This window comes from Cuculus canorus, chromosome 6 (genome assembly GCF_017976375.1).
Source record: "Cuculus canorus isolate bCucCan1 chromosome 6, bCucCan1.pri, whole genome shotgun sequence".
In the NCBI taxonomy this organism is placed as follows: domain Eukaryota; kingdom Metazoa; phylum Chordata; class Aves; order Cuculiformes; family Cuculidae; genus Cuculus; species Cuculus canorus.
The window spans coordinates 42,389,506-42,411,467 of NC_071406.1; the positions used below are offsets into that span (position 1 = coordinate 42,389,506).

The window sequence follows — 21,962 nt, forward strand, 5'->3', positions numbered from 1 at the left end:
TATTTACAATACAAAATAAAATATCTGTACGAGTGCGCAGCGGTGGCGGTATGAATAAACGCCGATTATTCTTTCTTTTTTTTTTTTTGATGGGATAATTTTCAAAGCGGCGATTTTGCAAAGACTCAGGAAGAAAACAATTTTGTTTCATTTCCATAACAGAATCCAGACCTCCAAATTCAACCTCACGAGTTACAATTATGCATAAGAACTACCACTGTGAATTTTCAAACACAATGCCTTTTATTGTCTCTTCTCATTCTTTTCCCTTCCTGTTCTCCGAGATTTTCTGAACTGTCACCCTCCACAGAAACTTTAAGGCAGAAAGTCTGACTTGAAAGAAAAACTTTCAAGTTTTCAAGACTCCAAAGCAAAACAACGAGGCAAACCTTCAACACGAGGTATTTGAAAGGTATTCGGGGTTTTTCCAGCCTTATGGGAACCAACAACAACAACAATGAAGTCTTTTTATTATACAGAATCTTGACAGATGAAAACCGCTGCTCAGCTTTGCTGAGACAGATGGAGGGGTATTTTAGTCACCTCCTTCAGAATTCAGGCACGGTTGTCCTGGAGCTCGAGAAATGAAAGATGCCAAACACTGGAGACTGCAATTCCCTTGTGCTGTGTAACCTGCGGGACATTCCATCTGAGGACAGTAATGTAGCCGAGACACAACCACAGCAACTCGCTGTCTCCAGGAACTTCCCAAATATTGCCCTTCGATCTCGCTATTTTATTATCACGTTTTCCACCTGCAGGAGGGGGCAGGCAGCTCAGAAGTACAAACACTGAAGATGAAACACCTACGCAGCACGAGCAGCATGAAAAGCACATTTTGCTTTCTATGTAGAAAGCTTTTTTGGATTCAAGGGTTGCTTTTAAATGCAGTAACCTCTAAACCATTAAACATCACTGCCTGGGAAATGAGGTTTCTCCTCCTAAAAGCCAGAGACGAAACATGCCTATGAATGTCACACACACTTCAGCTCTCCAAAATAGCTTAAAAATCTTCACGCTGCTTTTGAAGAAAGGCACGTGAGGCTGTCGCTGCAGCCCCGCACCCCAGGCAGACCCTGTTTATGGGTAACATCTGGCTGCAATTACCCACTTGATGGAATGCAAAGCAACAATTTTTGTTACCAATGGGACCAGGAGAACAAACAAGACATTATTTACACATTAAAGAGAGCACTCACCCCAACACCACCGCAAGGAAGCCTGACAAACATCGACGTTAGGGAACCTGTAGGAAAAAAAAGAAATAAACTCTGTAAGTCAAAAAGTCAAAGTTCACCAGATTTTGGTCCAATTTTATGGCCATGCCGTAATCTTCCCAAACACAGTAACAGACTGAGGTTTTTCTTCCAGTTTTCAGAAAGCGCAGAGTCCACCTTGTTACATTACAATCCATGCACAGATAATGCACACGGTTGGGGTGTTCAAAAGTCTTTCCAATATAAAAACCTTCTATAAATCACTTATTGTTTTGTAAGTTTTGTGTGCTGTCCTGCATTTCAAGCAGTCACGCTGACTATAAATGACTGAGACGCTACCAACAACTGCTCAGCATGTCTTCTCAGACGAACATTTTAATTCCTTTCAACTGAAGGAGGGTAGGAAATCATAAAAAAACCCAAAAAACTAGTTAACAGTCATCTGCAGACTGACAGAAGACGACTAGAAGACTTCGGAGAGCATGAGTGCCATAAAAGAGGAAGACAAAAATAAACTGGTGGTAAGCAAACAGAACGTGTTATGACTGAAAGAGCAACGCCAGCATTAAGGATTAGAGAAAAATGGAGAAACCCATCTGTAGGGCTGATTTTGCATCTGTAAGAATTGTAACATCACTTTGTGGGATTGCACATCAGCAAATTATCCTCCATTCAAAGTTCTGCAGGTCGATAAACCCTATTCTGAAAGAAAAACACGCTGTTTTCTATCCATCACCAGCCTACACACATGACTTTTACGCGTGTCTGTGCATTACGGGCAAACAGGGAGAAGGAAATATGTGCGTGCAGACACGGTAAAGGATCCGGACTACATTGTCCGAGATCGATTTGCCTGAGTCCTATTCAAATGTAACAAAAACTAATAGTGAAATCAACTGTGCTGAGGGGGTTTTCTTTCCCCTTCATCAAAACAGGTTCCTGTTCTGGTCATGTTTATATTGAAAGAATGAATTCCCTCAAATGCTAACTGCCGGCTTTGTAGAGCCTGAATTAGCCAGGATGGCAGGCAGACGTTACTGAGGACCACGCTGGTGTCAAACGCATCGCAGGCACATAGGTTACCCTTGTGACTGGAAGCGGAGTTAATGCATCTGTATCATTAATCTGAGTGCACAGTGAGGTTCATGCCTTGATGAGATCCACATGAAAGTTCTTAGCTCATCATGCTTCGGACCTTCTGTCACATCTTTCACTGCTAATCCACTCATTATTTCAATATTTATCTTTTTGACAACAATTTATGATTGCTCTCTACAAATTAAAAGCAGCCTTATTTGCCTAAGCTGAAATTTGCTAACGGGTTCTGAAGTTTAACACTGTCAAACGAGAGACAGAGCCATGATTTTCATCTTCAGACTTTCAATGGCTTTAGCAATGCTTCTGAGCGCAGAGTCCTGCAACCTGCCTTGAAGGCTACCACCTTCAGACCCGCATGATAAAAAGCACAGCAAAGCACCACTTTGGGATGCTCAGGTCCTTCAAGGGAATGTAACTGGAATGGGCTCCCACCGCGAGTCACTCCTACACGTGTAATGAAGAAAGGAGTAAGACTCAGAAGTAATGAGCTACCAGACAACTGCAGAAGTAAGAGGAATCATAGGATCAGAGAACAGTTTGGGATGGAAGGGACCAGAAAGACCATCCATTTCCCATCCCCCCCCCTTACCATGGGCAGGGGCACCTCCCACTGGATCAGGTTGCTCAAAGCACCATCCAATGTGGCCTTGAATGCCTCCAGGGATGGGGCAGCCACCGCTTCCCTGGGCACCTTGTGCCAGGGCCTCCCCGCCCTCACAGGAGAACATTTCTTCCTAAGATCTCATCTAAATCTCCCCTCTTTCAGCTTAAAATCATTACCTCTCAGCCCACCCCTGCACTCCCTACAAAAATCCCCTCCCAGCTTTCCTGTAGCCCCTTTCAACACTGGAAGCTGCTCTAAGGTCTCCCTGCAGCCTCCTCCTCTCCAGGCTGAAGAAGTCCAACTCTCTCAGCCTGTCCTCATACGGGAGGTGCTCCAGCCCTTGGATCATCTTTGTGGCCTCTTCTGGACTAACAGATCCATGTCCTTCCTGAGGGCTCCAGAGGTGAACACAGGGCTCCAGGTGGGGTCTCACCAGAGCATATCAGAGGGGCAGAATCCCCTCCCTCATGCTGCTGGTCCCACTTCTTTGGATGCAGCCATAACCAGGTTATGGTTGGCTTTCTGGGCTGCAAGTGCACTTTGCTGGTTCACATTGAGCTTCTCACCTACCAGCACCCCAAGTCCTTGTCTTCAGGGCTGCTCTCAATCCATTCTCTGCTCAGGCTGTCAGGAGAGCCACAACACAACTACAATGCTGAAAAACCTGACCTATTTACCCCCCTCCCGCTTTCTCCTAAAGAGCTGCCAGATGAAGGGACATCCCTCTCATCATTTGCAGAAGCTTAAAAGAAACATCCCCTGTTTTCATCCCCCAGCTTTACAAGCTCTTCCTTTTAGGCTGAGGTTTCTCATATTTTTTCTTCCTCATAGACATATCAAAGGCAAAGAGCTTACAGGGAGTCAGCCACCGGAGTCGTACACATGTCAAGACACTGAGTCTAACAAACTTACATTTGCATATGTGAGCCTCACACAAAGCTTTGGTCTCAGACTTCAAATCTGCCATACGTTTACCCTCTAACATACTTAGAAGAACCCCACAAAGATGTTTTGTAAATTTAAAAGCCTTCTAAACTCTGAACAGGAGCGAATGGGGCTGCTTACGGGCTTTTTCGCCTCTATACACAAACGCACACTCTGAGGTTTTTCAGGGAGGTTTTCCCAACACACCAGTGGCTGTTATCCGCACTCAGATCCAGGAAGCCATCAAGTTAAGAAACTGATTTTAGGGCCAGCATCACCCTTCCTGCTCTACTTCCAAAGGAGAACTTCTCCTTGGATGCTATGCAGGAATCCCAGCACAGCTCACTCCTCCTGTCAGTCTGGCTCGCCACGCTGCTCCTCCAGACCCCAGCTGTCAAACCATTGCATTATTTTCTCCTGCCTGGTGGGATAACTGGAGCCACACTGAATGGTGAAGCTCTTCTCCAAGCTTGGCGATTGGCGGGAGTGTCAGTACCCGCCGAGGCAGCTCCACGTGCGACAGCAGGGCGGGGGGAAGAGGCAGATCACTGCTGTCCCGGTGAAGACGGAGACGCGAGCCCGCAGAGTTCCACTGCTGATAGCTCAAGACTAAAAAAGTGCCAATGGGTTTAGGCAACAAAGTCTAAGCTCAGCTCAGCTAATGGAAAGCCCTTCCCACTGGACTTGACGAGGGACTTGACCTCCTGTCTACGTCTGTAGCCTCAGAAATTTAAAACCAACGTTGGTTGGCAGTGTGTTGGGGGATGTTTTTCTACAGAAAAGTTTTTCCTCCCTTAGATTCTCTAAATAAACCATCAGGAATGTTTCAGCAAGACCTGGGTATGCTCAAATCCAATGGTAACCAAACAAACTCTATCTCCAAATGTATCTGTGATACTATGGATACTGATTGTGCCAAGAAGGAACAGAAAAGTGTCTCCAGAGGGCCAATGGGTCAGATGCTGGAGGACTGCCTGGATCCCACTGCAGAAGATGCTCAGGTCATACATTCTTACACAGTGCTTCAGTGCTACGGTGCAAGAATTCACGGAGAAATCAGATGGTGCAACTGCAAACAAGGAGCCTTCTCACATCTACTGGGGAAGATTTCCATGCCATTTCTTTGGACTGGTGGATACACCTTACGCAAGGCGAGAGTTTCACGCTACCAAGTATATCACATCATAAATTCTTTAAGCTTTACATGCTAATTGCGCTATCATTCAGCCAGAAGTGCCTACTTTCTGTTTCTCTGGGTTTTAAAGAGGTGGGAAGTTAGCTATAAATACAGTGCTAATTGCATGTTTAAACAAGTGGCTAATAGCTTTCCGCTCTGGGATCTAATGTACATACTGAATATGTTGCAAAATCTTTCCAGCTCCTTTGCTGGGACTACTACATCATGCAGGCCATCAAGTTAATCCCCCTTTTATATCACCCAAAGTCAAGTTAATCCCAAAATAAACTTTCTCAACTTTTAAGTTCCAGAACTGTCTTTTTGCTGATCCCCACGTGAGAACTTCCCAAACTGCCTCTCCAGCCCATTACCTCCTGCAGCAAAAAGGCACAATGTACAGGGAGATGACGATGTCTCCACAGAGGTAAAGTGCTCAAAACAATGTGGTTTGGTTGCTGGGGGGTGGCGTTGGTTACCTAAACACCCATCCCTAAGATGTTTTGCAGGGGAAATATCTACATTTTAAGGCGCTGTTTCAGGACGATCCAGTGTCCAGTGAAAGGGATAAAGAATCTTACTCCAAATTAAACAAATCTAAGACTAGCAAAGAGGCCCTCATATCTTTCTTGAGGATTATTCATACAAAACTGACAGCTATTTGTTGATATCTGTACAGCCGGCTGGTGCTGCAGATCCAGGCCCTTAGGAGGGTGTTCCAGTTCCTACCTAGCAATGGATAACTTTCTAACACGCAGAGCAGAGAGTCCAATGATAAAATAACACGTCTGAATTACCTTTCCTCCTCAAGGAAACCTCCTTTTAAGTTTTGAAGACATCAAAGGAAGGAAGTTTTAGCTATGAAGGTGGGAAGAATCCTCTTGGGAACCACCCAGAGCTGAGGATGGAGGGAGCCCCATGTCCACACTGCTACCGCGAAGTGACAGGGTTGAGAGCAGTAGCAGGAGAGCTGGAGGTCAGGAAGGGGGAAACCCTCCCCCAGGGAACGATACCTAGGAGTTTCTTGCTGTCCAGTTTCTGTCTGTTCAGAGGGTTTGTGCCGTACAGCAGCGTATGGGCTTCTGAGTGAACTGTCTGCAGCTCTTCTAGAGTTGCTTTCCTTCCACGAATGCACTGAAAGAGAAAACAAAAGGGGTGATGAAACCACCAATTACCTGCTTAACTCTCATTATGAAAGAAATTTTCTTTCCCCATGGCAAATCATAAAGACAGTGAGCAAAACACCTAGATAGGTTCCTAAACAGAAAAATTCATTGTACGACAGATTTTGGTTTAATCTCTTATTCGAAATACTAGCTTGACATATGAAGTCATCTTTACTATGCTTGTCTTAAAAACACAGCAGAGTAAGGTACTGCTCGACTACTGAATATTCAGGAATTCAGTTATAAGCCATTAAAAAGTGATTTTCTGGAAAAGATGCATCCCTCCAAAGCACCCTCTGGCATCCCCACCACGATATCAAGCTGATCTAAAAATTCCTCCCAAACACGCTGCTTTCCAACCTGAACCTTCCAGCAATTAAGGTTCAGTTACAAACTTTCTGCTGCTCTAAAACCCATCTTGGAACTCCAACAAGATTAAATTTGTTGAACATTGTTTTCTTGTACAATGATGCAGGTTGAGCAGTGAGTACTGCAGCAAATATCTCATCCCTGCTTTTGCTGCCAGCTGAATCCCAGAAGGGCAGGTGCGCAGCAAAGCCCAGCCCTGGGTGCACCGAGGATCGTGGCAAAGCTTTTACTGATGTCAGCAGGACCCAATTTCACTTCACATTTTACAAGCTGGGGATCTTCTTCGATTTTTGTCCAAGGGTGCAGCATGGTTGGACTCGACGATCTCAAAAGTCTTTTCCAACCAAATGATTCTATAACTTTGGGGCTTATCTTTCGCTGCCATTACCCATTTATGATGGAAAATATGTTTGTAAGAGCAAAGTGCTACTTGGAGATGTTACATCTTGGGCATGCAAGGACCACGCCGTGGCCTCTTGCACAGGAGTGAGTGCTTCCCGGTAGGATATGAAGTACACCAGAGAAGGCATCCGATTCCCAGCAGTGGAAAAAACTCCTTGTCTTTTTAACTAGAAGATTGCAACTATCTCCAAAAGGCTGGCAGGGAAAATAGGCAGAGAGTTGAGAAAGCTCTGAGGCTGGGGTGAGCCAAGAGGTTGAGAGAAGGGAAACAGTTATCTAGAAATATGGGTTGCTTTGCTTCACAAAGCGTGCAAAAAAAAAAGAAAAGAAAATGTATTTTCTATGGCTTAGAACATGGTCATATAAAAACGTCATATTTTTATGTATTTTATATGGCTCGGTCGTGATTTGGACTAAAACATTTTAAAAGGAGTTGTCACATCAGGAGGTTGTTTCCTACAGAAGGAATGATAGGATTATTCCTCTCTGCCATAGTAACGCTAAAATAGAAATAGCTAACAGCAAAATGTTGGAAGGCTCTGAAAGTCTCTTGCAGAGGTCCCAAGGTCACCCAAAATGTGAGCCTCGGCAATGAGCATCCCGCTGCGCAGCCCATCCAGGAGTGCATGCAGCTCCCGAACAGCCTTCACTCTGCCTTCGTGGAAGCCAGGTGCTTTTTTTAGACTTCCACGTTCCTGGAGAAGCAGAATTTGTAATGAGAACAAAAAAAAAAAAATATGGATAGCTTGAAGGAAAAAAAGGAGGAAAAAAGAAATCACACTCCTGAAAAGAACAGACTTTCAAATGGAAAACTTGTTCTGAAGCGAATGTCAAACTATGCCTCTTGCTCCTAAGAGCTGCTGCACTCAGAAAGCTCTGCCGTGTGCCGCTCACTTTGCAGGAGAGTGCAAGAGACAGGGTGCTTCAAAGGCATCAGCACTTCCAGCCAAGCAGTGTCTGCTTTCTCCCCGCGCCGCCCTCTCGGGCTGGAGCCTGGCCCAGCCTGAGCATCCCGGGGACTCCGGTGCCTCCACCTCTGAAGCACAGTCTGCAGAACAAAGTCGAGGGATGTTTTTGTCTTAAACCTTCGGCATAAGCCTCCATCACGTGTTGCAAAGTGCACAGGAAATCACTTTGTAAAACTGTTGGAGGCAAAAGGCAGCCAAAATCAAAGCACGGCAGGAGCACCGCAGCATTCTGCCTCCCCTCATTTTGGCATTTCTGCTCTCCAGTTCCTCTTTCATTCTCTCCGCGCTCTTCTCCACCACCTAGCATTTCCTGAGGTTAATGACGAGGCATAAATACAGCATCCCATTAAAGAGGCAATAATCACAAAAATGCTAGACCCAGAAGGGATGGAAATATCTGGCAAATCCCCCTTGAACTTTCATCCTGTCTTCCATTCCAGCTCACGGCAAGCTTGCCTCAGTCCCCCCTTACAGGCTTTTACAGCTTCCCTCAAACCCATATGCCAAGTCTTTTCCTTTGAACAAGACGTACTGACCCATTTTCAGCTGCTACATCTAGGGGACGCACAGAAATAGCGTGTTGTGTTTCTTGGCGTTACGTGAAGAGACCAGGAGAACGGCAGCCCATCGCAGTAACTGCCAGCTCCTGCTTGGAAGGGAACAGCTTCAGCTCCCCGGCACGGGGAAGGACTGTCCTACAAAGATGCCCAAGCTTTGTGCTCTTTAGGAGGGTATCAACACCATCCTCCCCTCCGCGTGACACCCGTAACTGAATGGAAACTACAAGCAGACAGAGAACTTCCTTCTGTGTCGCAAGTAAAACACAGTCAAGGAAAAAGCCACTACTTACTGCAACAGATAGAGATCAGAAACATCACAGCAAGCGCTGTCTGGTTAGAAAGTATTATGCTTGAGATGTTTTTGCACCTTTTCATTTCCTAGCTCATATGCCACAAGCTTTGACCTTGGCTCTAACACAAAGACACAAAGAGAATTAATTCAATCCGCCTGAAATAAAATTGGAGAACGAAACAGATCCCTTGGTCCAGCTTCCAGACCCATCATGATCTGCGCCTCAACCCACGGCTCCGCCTGCTGTCCATGCTCCTAATTCGGGCAGTTCTTCACTTTCTAAAAGTCTTAAATCCTGATATTCTTATCTTCGGGGCTTTGCATTGCCTACTGAGCTCGCTCACTTTACATTAACCCCATCACTTGTCTAATCTCCCTCCTGGCTGCTAAACCCAGCTTTTCCGCTGAGGAGCTGGCTTTTTAACCCAGCTCCTTTTTTTAAACTAGTTGGCTCTTAACCCTGTTTCCTTTGTGCGTTTTTCTACACAAAACCTGACCTCCAGAATACCAGAACATTTCTCCTCTCCCACTGCTTTATACACATCCTTCTGCATTCTTCATCCATGTCCTTGAAGCCAGCTTTTCCTTTGTATTTTAAAAAAACAAACCCCAAAACCCAACAAAACCCCAGACCCATGCCAGTCCCTTAGCTTTCATTTGATCCGCCCTTTCACTCTATGTTTCACCAGGAGAGGCTATGAAACTTGAGAGACCATGAGCCAGATCTTGTTCCAACTGCAGCTCCAAAAAAGCCACAAAAAGCCAAGAAAACTGCTATCAAGCTTCTCCAGAGACTGACTTCCTAGGTACCACCACCACCACGTCCTGTGCTTTGTGATGGGAAACCCTGGGCGTGGAGCAGCTCTGGAGGCTTCGCTGCCCCGGCCCATCTTGCCCCCAGCCAGACACCCAACTGACGCTGTGCCAGGAATGCTGCGGACACGACTCTGCTCTGACAGGGTCTGGCTTTTCATGCTAGTCCTCCTCAGCTGCAATTAACCTTCAGCTAGCAGTCCTCATGCTCTAAACAACGCAGGAGCGCTGCCAAGATGTGGGTGGAGATGGACCCTGGTTGAGAAAATCAACCCATCCTCGTTGAGCAGTGCGGGGACTTGATTACCTCTAAAACACACAGCACGACCGATGGATTTCCTCGGACGCTTGATGAAGCCTGGGAGGATTACTCTATACCGTGATTGCGGGGTTTCATTTGGGGGGCAGAGTATTTTACTGAGATTGCCTCAATTAGTGTAATTGTTGCTTTCGAATTCTGAACGTACACCAGAGTAATTGCCGTATTTTATAAAGGTAACTTAATTAAAGAAGCAATACTCTAAAACGCAGCTGTCGTTAAGCTTGAATCATCGCTCTCACTCCAAAGGGTCATCTTTAAACGTGTGCGCCTCTGCCAGACTCTTACCTATCAAACTGCAAATCTGGCACACATTTTCCCCTCAGCCGGATGTAAAATGGATTTTGGACAACTCTCGCACACACATATCTGTTTCACTGCTGAAAAATGAGAGGTGGAGGAGGGGAAAGCAATGTGCTTTTTTCTGTTCTAAAAATGTCCATGTGTCTCCTGGATCACTTCTATTGCCTCCAAGAGAAACGGTAGGAACTCAGCACTCGGCAGGTCGTCTAGAAGCCCTTCGGCTGCCTCATGAAAACAGGTTTTCACTTAGTCGGCTTCTGAAATTTCAAAGCAAGCATTTGTTTGCATGCACGATAAAACCATTTTGCTGCGAGCCCTTTTCTGGCTTGGGGCACGTGTGCAACAGAAACGGCAAAAGAACATTTTCAGGAGAAAGATATCAAGAAGTGTTTGAGCTTGCACGAGAAAGCAGAGCTGGGATTTATTTTCAGTGTTCACTCATGGGGGTAAACGAGAGCTGTTAAACTCCTTCTGGAAGAGGACAGGGATCCAGCAGAGTCTGGTCTGATCCCACACAGTGTGTATGGGATTATGCGCTACGCAGAGTGCTCTGGTTTTAATCTGTATCGAGCAACTACTCGCAACCAACAGGATCAAAATATACCCACACCCGGACCACAGCAAAGGGCTGTTAAGGACGGAAGGGGAAACATGAGGATAAGGAAATGTCAAAGTTCAAGCCGTCCTTTTACAAATATGAGTTGTAAGAACTGGATTAAACAACATAATCACAAACAATTCTCACATCAGGCCCTTGGGCTTACTTAACCGGCTCAGAACATCTGAGGCACAGGACAACAGACCTGCAACAGCGAAGATAAAAACGAGCAGGCACAGACGTGTCAGCCAACAAGATCGGCTGAAAAAAATAATACAGAATAAAACAAGAGCTCAGGAAAAAAAAAAGTGCACAGCCCGGCAAATTTCTGTGTGCTCTAATCCAGGTGGTGTTGCCCACTCAGTGTAGACCTACTAACAGTTCCGAAAGTATTCCCCTCTTTCTGAGTGCCTGAAGGGCTGCTCTGCAGATGGAACTGTTATAATCCATAAAACATTGCAGCTACACCACAGGCTGCATTGGTAGAGAGTGTCACCATCCTCATGTTCTGCTAAAGTTTGCACATCACATGCTCGCTGCTGTGGGTGGGGATAGAGGGCACAGTTCTTGCTGTCCTGTATGGAGCTGAAAAACTAATACCTTTATTAAAAGTAATCATAAATTATTAGGCCAGACTTCAAAATTCCTTTTCAATCGATCATATACTGAAATATGTCCCACAGAATGAAGCTTTTTTTTTTGCCTCCAGCATTCCCAGCCTTGTGTTACACAGACAAGTCCATCATCTCAGGCAATGCTAACAGCTCACCACCGCGCTCCAACCTAGCAGCACGGATCTCTCGTGTCTAAAAAGTTGCCTCCTTGCCATGTAAGTGCATCTGATGTGGAGGTAATCTTCACTGAAGGAAAACCCTCTCTGGGCCCTCACTCTAGATCTGGTCACTAATAGATACCTTCTAACTGAGGATCTTCAGAAAAACTCTGAAAGGCAGGGAAGTGACCAAACACCTTCGCGATGTGGAAAAGAATTACATCAGTCAAGGACAACAGAAAGTGAGTGTCCCCATAAAAAATCCTATCAAGAACAGAAGAGTGAAGTGTGGAGGTAGGAAGGAGATGGAGAAACAGTGGAAGGTTGCGCCCATCAAGTCCAAGTTAAGTTAAAGATGGAGACTTTAAAGCAGGTCTGAGCAGGAGTAGGAGACAATGGAGTTAAAGGAAAACTAAGTAGAGAGAGAAGCAAGTGCAATTAGAACAGCTGGTTATCCTGAAATGGTAGGTCAGACCTTAAAGAAAGCCAACAGAGAAGAAAACACCAGAACTAAGGCAGAAAGCTAACACATATTTATAGATTTCTGAGAAAGGAAGAGTCAAAGATGAGGCTGAATGTCATCAGTGGTCAGAAGGGAAACACAGGTGGAAAGTAGGTGAAAATCCAGCTGTAGGAGCAACCGAAAATACCAAAAGAAGGAAAACAACCTAGGATCATACAACGAAGAACTTCACAGCTTAAAGAATATCCATCTGTGTGACAAGACAAGCTGCACTGCATGATTTAACTCTGCTTCTAAATGGGCACTAGACAGCAGTGCGGTACTTTTTTTTGGTCCCAAATAATAATCCCCAAATTGACTGAAATGGGTCTCCCTAGACAGAAACAGGCTTGAAGTTCTTACTGCCACTCTTTCGGGATGAATGAGGGTAAGACAGGGAACTGCAGCCAATGGCAATGCTGCCACCACGTGGATGTCTTTTCTGATTGCTCAGAAAATATCTCCAGCCAGATGCTGACAGCACTCAAACATACAGTGTGATTCAGTCCCTTCAGATGCTCAAAGAACCAATGAACACACACCACCATTTATCATCACTGCATTATTAGCTGCGAATAATAATTACTATTAATCATTATTCTTAATCTTTAATCTTTTATTGTAGTATCTAAGCTTTTCTCTTAGCTTGCTGTGCCCCTAAAACACGTGTGTCCCAGGAAGTTAATTTAACCTCTTGTGATAGAACAGCACTCTGTTCTTTTAACAGTATCTTCACAGTACGTCGACCATTACTTATCAAAGAGTATTTTAAAAGTTATTAAACCCCAGAAATACAAACTTGTTGTACCACAGCTTTTGTTGTTACAGAATCATAGAAGGTTTGGGTTGGAAAAAGTCTTATGACAGCCGAGCAGAGGGGCTGAATCACCGCCCTCCACCTGTTGGTCTTACGATGCTTAATGATTGCAGTGATAACATGGTTACTTCAGGTCTTGCTCTTATCTTTGGCTGCTTCAAATTCCAACGCTTGGTAGGCACTTCCAAATTACAGGGAAAAGGACCTAAAACTGCAGAAGCAGCTTCACTGCAACCCAACCTCTGGCAAAAGCATTTTCAAGCGTTTCATGAGATTTCTAACAGCCATCGCAATGCGATGAAATCGGATCACCAGAACAGTACTCCTGACAGAGCACAAGCGTAAGCAGTCATCGAGGAATGGATTAAATTTAGGCCACATATGGCAAAAGACTGCCAGCAGCTGGAGCTATAAAAACCTGAAGCCAGAATGCAGTATAAAGTTTGCACATCCAGGTAGCGATTAGCAGCCCCAGCTGCAGGTTTGGAAAATACGCTATCATCCAGGCAAGGAATCGGCCCCCCCAAAATGCTCCTAATCCAGCAGTCATATCAGGTAGACAAATACAACTTCTCCCTTTCTGCCAGATCCACTGCCTCATCCCCCACTTTGCCAGTATTTTTGTTACCTCGCACTTGCCACGAAGACCCGTCTCCTGGAGCCGGGACCAGATGCTCTGGATCCTCCCCGCGTGCTCGGGGTGGCTGTTTGTGTTTCCACAGGTACACTGGTGTTTCAGCATCAAGGTGTCATACACAAGGCCTGCAGCAGAGGTCACAAAATTGCTCTCAGTTAAAAAAATATAAAAGAAAGATTTGCCAGATATATGGAAAGAAACATTAGGGGTTTTTTTTACTACAGTACTTTATATTCAACTGCAACGCTTCTAGACAGACTCTGTGCTTTACCAGGAACCACAGAGCTCTAAGAAAGGAAAATCCAAGATGCTCCTTGGAGGAAACGATCTCTTCCTCTGGAAATCCCCAACAGATCCCAAAAGAGATTAGTCATTAACATCTGAAGTCGTGAGAGTAAGAGAAGGAGGTGACAACTGAAAGCATCAGCATGAGTACTGAGGTGTCAATGTAGGAATGTGGTCCAGGGACCGACTGGCAACATCCCGGCTGCTGAAATGATTCTAGGCTTTGGGATCAAGAACCAGAAGGAATAAATCGTTAGCAGGCACTGTTTCATAAAATAGATTGTGCTGAAGTCTTTGCATCAACATTATTTGACAACATGCTAATTAAGGCTATTAGCACACACTTGGGCCTAATTATTCAGCACGATATGCAGGTATTTAGCAGTGTTGTTTCCTTTGAGCAGGAGTCGGGCAGCTAAATCCCCTCGTATTACCAAGTATTTATGGCATGACAACAGCGTAGGAGACTTTGATTCATGCTGCAGAGTTGCCTGGGTATGTTTCTGGAAGGAGAGTTACGATTTCATAGCCAATGTTCTACTGGAGGAAAACAGCAGGTCCTCCTCAGCTATGCAGTCCTGGGGACAAAAGAACTGTTTTTCACTTTAAGCAAGAGATACAGACTTAAATGTCTAAATTTACCTTCCCTTAAGCCAAAAGCTCCAGAAAACAGCACAAAAGGGGTTGTTTTATTTTTTCCCAAGGAGTAGGGTTTCTTGCAAGAAATATCTGTCTGAAAGCACAGTATAAAGTTGCAAATCAAAAGTCTTGATGAGAATCCAAAGCTTTTGAATTAGCAACGAAACCAGGACCTATTCCCAGATGCTGCTGTTAAAGGGTCTGCACTCCAAGCGGTATCACTCCTCCGAAATCCCAGCCGAGCACATCTATGCTGTGTTGGGCAGCACATACGCAGCTCGCAGAGCGGGGTTTCATGTAGCCAGTTCAAGGATGGATAAACAGTACAATTTGCAACCGCGTGGAGTTCAAAGGGACTTGTAAGAAACCAGACTCTGAGAACACACGTGGACGTGTAGCCTGGAGCTGAGCACCATGCTGCTGCATGTACTCCAGGTTGGCTCGAGCTGCTATCATAGCTTTTGACTGAGTGTAGGCATGTTCTGCCACTGAAAAATTTAGCTTTTCCCTCTGAGGCAAACCCTGGCACGGACACTTCCAGGTATTCAGCCTCAGGGAAGGTATCTGGCAGGTCCTCACTTCGCCGTAGGTGAGTACACTGAAAAAAAAACCCAACAAAACCCAAACCTCATTCAGTTCTAGGAACAGAATAGAGCACTGGTTAACTGACAGCCTTTGGGTTAGCCAAAGTTCAGTTAAATGAGATTGTCCAGAGCACTGTGGAGGTCTCTCACGTTTGATTCACAGCATCTAACTTCGTTAGGAGCTACCAGGCAGAGCCAAGTACTGTAAACGCCACCTAGGAAGAAACCCAGTGGTAGGGCTGGCCATCCATGAGAACTTCCCAGCCTGAGTTCATTTAAACTACTGCAGATTAACCTTGCCTCTGAGGTCAACTTTTTTTTTGAAGGAGACTCATCTTCAGGAGATGTTGTGCATTTTGACAAAGACCTTCTTACCCCGAAGACCCCCAAGTAGTCATGCTCTTAGACCATATGTGACTGCACTAGGTTTGGTGAGAGTCTTGATATTACACAAAGGAAAGTGGTTTTGTCTTTTCCAACTTCCAGATGTAGCTACAGAGCCTACAAATAGGCTTTATAGACTTAAAGCCAAAAGGTGCACACGTGTTGATTCAACACATATGAACACAGTCAACAACGAGCCCAGAACTTAAACAGAAAGAGGGACAAGCAGCAAGACATTCACCAGAGAGCTGCGGACTTGTCGAGGTGCAATGCTGCCTCCCTTCAGTCCACAGGCGCTCTGCAAGAGAGTGCATCAGAGAATTCACTCATGGAAATGGGAAAAGTAAAATACGAAAGCTAAGAAGAAGCAGCTGCACCTCATTTGTAAAAGATACTCCAAATTGGAGATAAATCCAAGGCTCATTCATGAGCCTGTGGGAAAGAAGTCAAGCATTTTAAAGCAGTGTATTTTAAGCAACCTTTTCTTTCTCACCTCCTGGATCCCTAAAAGATGCTTAATGTACTTGTTCCAACAAATCTTTTCACTGCTTGGGAGCTGGGCACAACCTGGCAGTGATTTATACTGTTGCACCGCAAAGCTTGAAGGGGTCTAAGCCTGTTTAAACAGTCAATATGTGAATCTGTGTTGCAAGGTTCTTTTCTAAGGGTGTTTTTCCCACGTCTTGAGGTTCTAAATAGCAGTTCCCAAGAAACCATCACGATGCAGCTCTAGGTAAAGCAATGCCTAGCCAGATTAAATGTCTCTGTTTTGTTCTCTGTTTTATCCCTGGGTAACCCTAGAGCCTGGTAGGGCAGAAGCCAACAGAGACGAAACCACTGACCTCATGTTCTTCCATTCCTCCCTTGTCTTCCTACAGTGCGGCAGATCTGCCAGGTATCTCCCAGGTCTTTTGGAGGAAGTTTGGTGTCAAAGGCGGCAGTGGTATTTACCAGCTTAGAGAGCTGCACTGGTGAGAGCAAACGTAGGCAGCTGTGGGCAAGATCCCCAGCAACACAAACCAGCACCTCCTTATCTGCATTCACCAGCGCTGGAGAGCCACACTGCCTTTAAAATCCATGGGAACATCTACAGCGGGTTTTGGCAGGTGAGCCTACTTCCTGTAGGCAGGTGAAGGGGTTACAGAAAGGTTTGCAGAAGAGGTGGTGGTAGATGCCTACTCACGCCTACTTGTCAACAGGGACCACAGCAGGGTTTGTAGTACCTGGTTGATCTATAAAGTTCTTTCCCAATCATTCAATGGTAGCAGCAGCGTCACAATGAAGTGCTTCTGTACTATACTCACACGTCACTCAACATGACTCTATAAAACCAAACCACTGGGAAGAAGGGAACCATTCCAAGTTCCTTCCTCTGGCTGGGGACACTCAGATAAAGACACACACACACACACGCACACACACAAAGGAAAGCCTGGCAATTTAAACTTCAAATATGAAACTACGTTGGCTATTACAAGTTAAATTAAGTGGTGCTGGAAGCAATGCTCTTTAAGACATGAGAACAATCATTTTTAAAGGTCAGCACTAAAGCATAACCAACTCGCTTTTCTTGGCAGAACAAACATATGATTTGAGGTTCAGATAATTATATTGCTCTGCACAGGAGAGGATAAATGCCTTCATCAGAAATGAAAAATACTTTAATGCAGAACATCAGAATAATTTGTGGAACCATTTTTACAGAAGATCAGAGAGTGGATAATTGGAGCTATGCAAATTAATGGCCTAACCTGAGAAGTCTCATTCAAGTGTGTAGAACACTGCATGCAGAAGTATTCATTAAAGTCGAGGGGGCTACTTGTGCTAGTGAGGGCAAGTTCAAGGACTAACTTTCTTTTTATATGCTGGTTGGAAGGCAAATTAAACATCATGCCTCGGGACATAAAACTGATTGCTTAAAGAAGTCAGGAAGGGCACTGTTTTCACTTTCATGTGGAGAAATGCACATCATGTTTGAGAGGTGTATTATATTGTTCTTTGCTTGTACCTTTGAAGTCTCAGGTACTGGTCACCGAGAGAGACGGGAAAATAAATTATACATAAACCCCAGAATTTCCAGCTGTCTCATCCTAACTCTGTCCAGAGAAAGCATTAGCCTTTTCTATTTAATATCCCAAACGTGAAAGTGATGAACAATTCTTTTGTCTGTTGGACAATAAATGATCTCTTCAGAGCCACATTTGTGTTTAGAGTGATCGTGCTTGGCTTCATTTGGGCCACTCAATGAAGTTTGTTTTTTGCAGCCCGATCACAAAATGATCACAAAAATTCAAATCTTAATTTGTCTGAAATCCAAAACACATGATTGCGTTAGAATCGGTCTCCAAAGCAGTCACTTATCAAACAGATGGATTTTCCGAGTGAAAAAGTAGCCTCATGCACTTTGGCACAGCTTGCTTTGAAAAATACTCAAGACTTTAATTTCCTGCCTTTCAAAGAAGAGTTCAATCCTAGTGATTAAGCTTCAGTATCCACCTCCAAAAGCACAATCTCCAACACACCGTGGACGACTTCAAGAAAACATCAGCAATCCAACTCGCACACACGTGCGCGACAGCTGAGACACCCGCCTTTCCTCCCTGCACCTGCACGCCCACAGAGGAGCAGGCTCTTCTTTCCCCGCCACTGTTAGGCAGATAGTGCTGGTTAACTAAACCAGTACAAAGGTGAGAACTCACCTTCCACCCTTTGCATCTTCACCAGTGCCAGTGGATTCCCAACACTTCCTCCCCTGACAACATTTTATTGCATTTTTGCCTCTGCCACTCACCTGGCAGAAAACTGCCCGAGATAGGTGGCCATGGAAGAAAAAAGCCCTTGGAGTCTTAACATGGATAAATGCCATGAAGAGGATATTTAAAAGGCCAAACATGCTAAGTATTCTCATACCATCGCACTGGATTGCGTGGTGCTCTATAAAAGCAACGTCCTTTCAAAGGAGCACCCTTCTCAAAATCTGCATTTTTACCATTTTCTGTAAAGTTAAATTAAATTTAGAGGCACACGTCTGAGTCAAACTCATATCCTCTGGTAGGAAATGTTATCGTAAGTTCAAAGTCTTGTGTATGATTGACAAGGCAACTTAAATACCGGAGGAGGAGAAGGGAGGAAAGAGAAGGAATGAATAATCCCTTAAAGTAGGGCCAGGCTTCCTTGTTTCTAAAACACCAAGGTTTGGGGGCTGAGTGTATTAAATGCTCACATTTCATCTGGTTTGACCACGAGCCAGGGGACTGCCCTCCTTTGCATCCCTGGTGAAAGCCAAGATCTAGAACAATCTTGCTATAACGGGCTGCATTAGAAATGCCGCTTTCCTGAGCTGCAAGGTTTCAATAAAAAAAAGACTTCACCACAAAAGACTTCAGGGGCCGATCTGCAAAACCGAGGTACTGCCTGGGCTTCCACAGAGCTGACTGCACACGCGTCCCACCCTGCAGCTCGCAGCTGAGGAACAGTCATGTTTAACACATCACTATTACTATACTATAGCAGTGTCTGAAAATAAACCCGATTCACAGTGCTGATTTTAATGATGCAGGAAGTGTGGGCTAAATAAGAATAAATGGATAAGTGAAAGAGACACAAAATCATGAGTTGATCTTATTTGGGCATTCTTGGGGTTTTTTTTTTCCTTCCTCTCTTCGGGGCACGCATCACATTGCAAACTGTTCATTCACAAAATAGAGCCTGACATTTGGGGAAGAAGGCGGACTTCAAAATAAATCCACCTCATCACCCAGCACAGGACTTGAGAAATTGCACATAAATTAACTTTATCTGTTACTAAGGCTACTGAATTGGCAGAAAGGATTTTGGTGGAAAAAAGCTGGTTGTCAGGATTCAGGAAGAACAATTATTTTTCACTCTTAACCTTTGTGAGGGAATTTAAGCCTTTTTTACACTTCTCATTTTCACTACACAAATGCAGAACTGCACTCATCATTGTCCTTCGAGAAGACTGCCCAAGAGGTAAGAAAACACCCCTCAGCTTATTTCTGCACTCTGACAACCTGAAATAATCAACTCGTCTCCCTTTACACCTAAACTACGGGCAAGACTCCTGGGCAGAGATTGTGTTTCAGCAGGAGGGGTAGGCTGGCACAGAGCCCGGAATGGATAACTTATGGCATGAGATTGGGCAGGGAAGGGAGAAGGTACAGAAAATACAGCCAACAGACACTGCATTTGGCATGCTGTCCTTTTTCAATAACATTGCCTCTCTCCGCCTTGCATCTAAATCAGCCTTGTCACAGAATATGAATCGTTGGAGGGGGGGTTGAAATACATAATTAAAGGACTGTGCTCTGTTTCTGTGGACTTTATTTTCTGTCTGGACTGTAGGGTGCCCGTCTCTCTGGGGAACGCACAAGCAGGACAACAAGACGTAAGACGAGTGCATCTTGTCCTTGATGAAGGCAGGACGTTACAGCGTCCCCAAACACAGCTGAGACGTAGCCCCCAAACCAATGGCTTTGCAGGGACAGGGAAGAAAAGCACAACGCAGAGCAAAACGGTAACCACATCCCCACCGCTTCAGCCTCCGGTGCCCCAAAACATTACCTGTTGTGAACCTTGGCTTAGTGGGTGGCTCCTGTACGGACATCGGGAAGGTGGCCGAAGCGGGCGAGGACTGTGCACGGGACAGAGGCCGATGCCCTCCAAACGAGACGGGCATTCCAGCTGCCTCCAGTGACGCCTGGTAGTTTCTCAGCTGATGGATACGTTGCTGCTCCAGCAGAAGGGCTTGCTGCAGGGAGAAGAAGCAGGCAGCTGCTGAAAGCCTGTGTGGTGCCTTCATAAAAGGGTTTTTATGTTTTCAAAGTTTGCAGGCTCGGACTCCCTTCCCTGATCAATGAGCGCATGCACGTGCATGCAGCAAATGAAGGTGTGAACATTTCTAGAGTGCAAACGCAAGGTGCTCAACCCTAGCCTTGAAGCTGTCTAGGTCATCTACAGAAGCAGCCCCATCTTCCCCTTGGGTCTGGCTACGTCTTCCTTCTCCCCTTGCCTCTCCACCACTGCAGTGGTGTATTCAACACCGTGAGGCATCAGAGCAGGCAATGAGCACAGCTCAACGGGACCACAGGCAGGAGCTTTCAGCAGAGGTGCTCTCTGCGCAGCCACACCACCAGCTGGGCAGGCTCTTGGTCAGAAGGGATGGCCGCTCCAGCTTGCCATGCTGCAACCACAGCCTAACAACTTTCCCCTTTCCTCTATTTATTCCCTCTCCTCTTTAAGGCAAAGCGAGTGCAGAGGATATAATATTTTTAAGACTCTCGAGGTGTGACCACGCATGCAGGCCTAGGGCAGGGGTGCTGTGCTCGCAGAGGAACGGGACTGCCATGGTCCATCACTAGCAGCACGATACATTCAGATTATTTATTTATTTACTAAGGCAATGAGGCTCAGGTGGGACTGTAAAAATCAAATAAGACTTTGCACGAGTGTGGCTGGCAACGGCATTGACCTTTCAAGGTGGCACAGTTACAAAGATAACGCTGCTCAGTAAGGAACTGAAAATGTGGTCTCTGAGCAACAGCCAGAGACATTCGAATGGGACAGGCGAGTCAGCTCCGCAGTGCTAGGAAGACAGCAGCGAACAGGGAGATGTAAATGACTACACATCCATTTGCACCTGATTCACAGACATCGGCAACTGCAAACCTGGCACAGGTTCGCTTTCCCTAGCCAAGGGCTGTGGATTTGCTCAGAGCGCTACACCCTGGAACGGCTACAGCAATCTGCTCCTGGCTGCAGATCCCTCGCAGGGGTTACGCAGGGCTGTAAGTACCGTCCGATCCTGAGTGCTAAGGGGTGCAAAGATGAGCAGAGCGCTGATGCCTTAAGAGAATAGCAACCTTCTCATCTTCATTACTGCTGCCACAACAGGAAGCTTTTGGGAGACTGCCGTGTAATTGGGAAAATTACACTATGCTACGTTGTTATTGGATTTATCGCTTGCAATCCACAAGCCTTGGTGTTTACCATAAAGAATCAACACAGCTGCGATCTCTGGGTTGTACGGTCCTGAAGAAAGAACCCCCTTCCAACAAGCCTTGTCCCCTATTCCCTTATCCAGCCTTCTCTGGAACATTCAGTTTGTTTTACAAATCATATAAGTATAGAATATCAGGTTGGAAGGGACCTCAAGGAACATCCGGTCCAATCTTTCTTGGCAAAAAAACATAAAACCAAAATAAAATCTACTATGCTAAATATTCTAAAATACTAAATTCTACTGAACTAAATGCTCTGTTAATATTTAGCGCTGAAAAACATTAAAACAGGCTTTGTCCTCCCGAAGAAACGAACGGGATGCGGTTCAGGGGCTGCCAACACATTGACTGTACTTTGTGCAGGTGATCCAGATTCTCCTACCCAGGACTTCTGTGTCAACATGCTGACACCAGCGGAGGATGGCACTGCTTTTACCTGCAGGTTTCTCTACATAGCAAACCCTCAAAACCTGCTTCCCCCGAGCTTCTCCTCCTTAGAACACTATAAGGTGGATACC

At 45.3% G+C, this 21,962-nt stretch overlaps 1 protein-coding gene across 10 annotated transcripts in view; it reads right to left on the reverse strand.

Moving 5' to 3' along the window:
• HDAC4 (histone deacetylase 4) overlaps window positions 1-21,962 on the reverse strand; it is a 257,352-nt gene that overhangs the window by 33,494 nt on the left and 201,896 nt on the right. For all 10 annotated transcript variants that reach the window (XM_054069684.1, XM_054069691.1, XM_054069685.1 and 7 more), the window contains 4 exons: window positions 20,009-20,195; window positions 13,527-13,660; window positions 6,031-6,151; window positions 1,200-1,246 (listed from right to left, as the gene is read on the reverse strand). In XM_054069684.1, coding sequence (XP_053925659.1) covers window positions 1,200-1,246; window positions 6,031-6,151; window positions 13,527-13,660; window positions 20,009-20,195 — 489 coding nt within the window. The remainder of the gene's footprint in view (window positions 1-1,199; window positions 1,247-6,030; window positions 6,152-13,526; window positions 13,661-20,008; window positions 20,196-21,962) is intronic.